The following is a 4,178-nucleotide window of genomic DNA, read 5'->3' as shown; positions in this document are numbered from 1 at the left end:
CATACCAGTCAGGTCCGGACCTCCTCCGGGTTGAACAGAGGAACTGGGGCTCCGAGACTACGAGCTCGAGGAGGCCTTTGCCCGGATAAGAAATAAGGGTAGAGCTTGCGCGCCCGGCCCAGACGGAGTCTATGGCAAAGTCTGGGTCCGGGCCGCACCGGTGGCGGGTGAGGATCTTAAAAGGGTTCTCACCAAATGTTTTAGAGAAGGCGTTTTTCCCAGGAGAGGGCCCGGCTTGTCCTACTGAAGAAAGTGGGCAAGCCAGCGGAGGACCCCTCCGCATACAGGCCCCTCTGCATGCTGGATGATGCGGGTAAGATCCACGAACGTGTGATTGCCAACCGCATCGTCCGGCATATGTCCCGGATAGGTCCCAACCTATCCCCCGGCCAGTTTGGATTCCGCGAGGAGCGCTCTACGGTCGATGCCATACAGCACGTTCGCGCCCTCGCGGAGTCCATAACGGGGGAGGGAAGAGTGGCGTTGGCGATGTCGCTTGATATCGCCAACGCCTTTAACACCGTCCCGTGGGGCAAGGTAGTGGCGGCGTCCGAGTACTACGGCCTGCCGCCCTTGTTGAGACGGTAAGGGATTATTTCCGGGACAGAACGCTGGAGTACACCGACAAGGAAGGACTCCAGCAGCAGAGGGACATGACGTGCGACGTTCCGCAGGGGTTGGTTCTCGGGCCCCTGTTATGGAACGCCGCGTTCGACGTCGTCCTCCGCACGGGCCTCTCCCCCCCTCCCCCGGCTGCCACACGGTATGCTATGCCGACGATACGTTAGTGGTGGCTGGGAGGACCTCCTGGGAAGACGCGGTTACGAAGGCGAACTGGGCGGTGGCATGCGTTGTTGGCACAATCGAGGACTTGGGGCTGAGAGTGGCCCCACACAAAACAGAAACCATCTTTTTGCACGATGGCTTCTGGGGGCTCTCTCCACAGGCCTCAGTCCTCGTGGGTAGAACCCAAATCCAGTTGGGGACAACCCTGAAGTACCTGGGGTTGACCCTGGACGGTCGGTGGGGCTTTGTCGAGCATTTTGACGACATTACCCCACGGTTGGGCAAGAGGGCCAATGCCCTCAGAGGTCTGATGCCCAACTTCCGGGGCCCGGGTATAGGTGCGAGATGCGCGTATATGCACGCAGTCATGTCCGGGGCGCTATACGGCGCCCTAGTCTGGTGCGGGGCGATGTGGGCCAGCAACAAGATTAAGAAGCATTTGTATTTAGTGCAAAGGCTGCTGGCCCTACGCGTTGCGCGCGCTTATTGCACCTCTTCAAACTAGGCCATAATGGTTTTGGGGGGAGTGCCACCAGTACAATTCCTGGCAACGGCCCGAGCTGCCATGTACGCTCGGGTCAAAGCCTCTCGCCTACGGGGCAACGTCATCCCCCCGAGGACCATGGCGTTGTGGAGAGAGAGAGCCCGTCGGCGGGCGATCGAGGTATGGGCGAGACCACCTCATCGAAAACCCACCGACAGTGGGCACCCGGTTCTGGAGGCCGTCCTCTCCTACCTGGAGGAGCGGCTAGACCGCCCATGGGGCGGCCTATCTTACCGAATGACGCAGGTGCTCATCGGAGACGGTTGTTTCGGTGAGTACCTGTGTCAAATAGGGAAAGAGCCGACAACGCATTGCCACCACTGTGATGCGGAAAGGGACTGTGCAGCACACGCTGGAGCTTTGCTCAGCGTGGGACGAGATGCGCAGAGTCCTGAAGAATGAGATCGGAGAAGATCTCTCCCTGGCCGTTGTTGCTAAGATGGTCCTCAGGGAGAGTTGTTGGAAGGCAGTCGCCTCCTTCTGTGAACAAGTGATGTTGCAGAAGGAGGCGGCCGAGACGGCGAGAGAGAGACAGCGAGGAGGAAGACCCGGGGCGGGTGGCAGGCGATGACGACGACGCCGACCCAACTCCCGTGGAAATGATGGTAGAGGCGGGAATCCTCGACCCCCACGTGATGACCGGGCCTCCCCGACGGCGGGGGTCCTCGAAGGAAACGCAGAAGGACCGCCGGCGCTGCTGCACCCCCCTCCCTCCAAACCATTGAAGAGAAGGGGGAGAGCGACGGAGATACCCCCGTTGTCGGGGTGAGGAGCTCCCTGCCTCCCCTGCTGAAGGCCCTGCCTACGGGACCCGAAGCAGGGCGAGGCGGTCCCAACCAAGTCAGGCTCCCGCGGGGCTGACCCTCCATGACATCGGGGGGAGAGTCCCCCCCCCCCTCACGTCAGGAGGGGGTTGGCCTTCCCAGCTCCGCCGAGGCGAGGGGAGTGGAGCAAGTGCCCCCTCCCCCACAAGAGCAACGGGAGCTTGCGCCGACATGGCGCAGGTAGGCCCGGGAACCATCCGGCGAGGGCCGGACCTCTCGAGCCTGTACCCCCAACACCAACAGGGGAAGAGGCGGGGGAAGGACGGTGTCCCTCTGCCCCGACCTAGGGCAGAACTAGGCCCCTAAGCCCTGCCAGGGGTGCCTACCGCTAAGGCGCCCCTGGCGAGACGTCAACAGGCCGACTGGGTCCGGGGGGCTCCGGAAGTATGCTGCACGCGTTCCCGGAGCCATTCAGTTATGGACCAGGGCAGGACACCCGGAGGGGTTTTAGTGGGTAGGCCCTCACCGGCACGTCGCTGGCGGGGGGGAGCCCCACATAACTGCCAGGCCTCCCCGGAGGTCTAGGATATGCGGTAACGCATTTCCCCTCCGTTACAAAAAAAAGCGGATGCGGCAGAAGGGGAAACCTCGCAAGTCGAAGGGCCCGCGGTCATCCCCCTCCCCTGGCGCGACCGGGAGCGGTGCGCCAGCAATCAACGCCCGTAAATGTTCTCGGTCCCGAAGGCGAATAGGAAGAGTGTCAAGGTTACGCCTTACGCAGATGAGCCCATTTCTCACTCAAGCGCGGTGAAGAAGTCCCTCCCTGACCGCTTGTCCCGCCTTGCCAAGGATCTCACGGGAACGAGCGGAAAGACGCTCATTGATGTTAATAATGCCGGGGAGAAGACCGGGGACGTCGAATCCGTCCAGCCTCCTCTTGGTTCTCTTCCCGCTGATTCGCCGGTTGCGGGCATCACACGTGGCCAGTTTAACAATGACGGGACGAGGCCGGCCGCCAGTGGCAGGTATACGGAAACAGAAGGTAATATGTCCGGAAGCGTCCTCCATTCCAATCGCGGCAGCGATTCTAAAGACCTTCTCACGCAGATTCCCCAAAGGCGGTTCCCTAACTCCGAAGATAATCAGTTCCGAGCACAGTTTAGCGCGCTCGAGAGCTTCCAGCCTATTTTCAATCGCTGACAGTCCGCGCAATTCAGCAGGCGGACCATGCGCTTCAAGGACATCCATCCGTCGATTGAGGGCGGTCTGCTGCGCCCTGAGGTCTCGAATCAAAGCTGTAAGCGCGTTCAAAGTGACAGTGAGCCTCGCATCAAGAGCAGACACCTGAGGCTTAATTGTGGAGAGGTTTGATGAGTTGTGCCTTAATAATGGAGAGATCCTGCAACTGAGACTCGATGCTCGACATCTTAAAAAGGAGAGAGGAAAGAATGGCATTTGTCAAGCCGGACGCAGGTTTGGCAGGATTGAAGTTAGTAGAGGCGCTGGATGCGAGGGAGGAAATCTGACGTCCGAAGCGACAGTGCTCTCCACATAGTGGGCAAAAGATGTCATCAGAAGAGGCAGCAGAGCAGGAAGGAAGCTCTAAACACTCCAGATGGAATGCGTGCTTTGCATCCCGCTCACACTGGACAACAGCGGCGGCCGACATAAACCTCTTGCAGATCCAACAGCTAAGAGGCATCTTGATTGGCTGGAGAGGACTGTGAGGCAGATCCACGATGCGTCGCCGGACGCGCGCGCAACCACACAACCAGTAGATTTAGGAACGCGCGCAGGTCCCAGTACACCGGCAGTAGAGTTGCCGAAGAGAGAGAGAGTGAGAGAGAGAGAGAGAGGGGGGGGGGAGGAACTATTCGAGGGATTTATGATAATGGTGGTGGGGCAATTTTTCCAAAATTTGTAATTTTATTTTCCTATTTTAAATTTTTAATAAATTGATATAAAAATATTATAAAAATTATTTTGATTAATAGTATAATATTATATGAAAATAAAGTTAATAGGTTAGTATAAAAATTATATTAATTAATAGCTTAATATAAAAATTATTTTAATTAATTGCT

At 57.9% G+C, this 4,178-nt stretch overlaps 2 protein-coding genes across 2 annotated transcripts; both read left to right on the top strand.

The window, feature by feature from the left end:
• Positions 1-1,297: 1,297 nt before the first annotated feature.
• Positions 1,298-1,732, top strand: LOC120360010. The gene has a single exon (XM_039459515.1). It carries the CDS (start codon positions 1,298-1,300, stop codon positions 1,730-1,732), a length of 435 nt encoding a protein of 144 aa, XP_039315449.1.
• A 569-nt stretch (positions 1,733-2,301) lies between these two features.
• Positions 2,302-3,948, top strand: LOC120360011. Its single transcript, XM_039459516.1, has 2 exons — positions 2,302-3,136; positions 3,202-3,948. Exons 1-2 carry the CDS (start codon positions 2,821-2,823, stop codon positions 3,222-3,224), a joined length of 339 nt encoding a protein of 112 aa, XP_039315450.1. The 5' UTR covers positions 2,302-2,820; the 3' UTR covers positions 3,225-3,948.
• Positions 3,949-4,178: the final 230 nt, after the last annotated feature.

The sequence above is a fragment of the Solenopsis invicta genome, unplaced genomic scaffold (assembly GCF_016802725.1).
Source record: "Solenopsis invicta isolate M01_SB unplaced genomic scaffold, UNIL_Sinv_3.0 scaffold_634, whole genome shotgun sequence".
NCBI classification, from domain to species: domain Eukaryota; kingdom Metazoa; phylum Arthropoda; class Insecta; order Hymenoptera; family Formicidae; genus Solenopsis; species Solenopsis invicta.
This window is presented reverse-complemented; position numbering and strand designations above follow the sequence as displayed.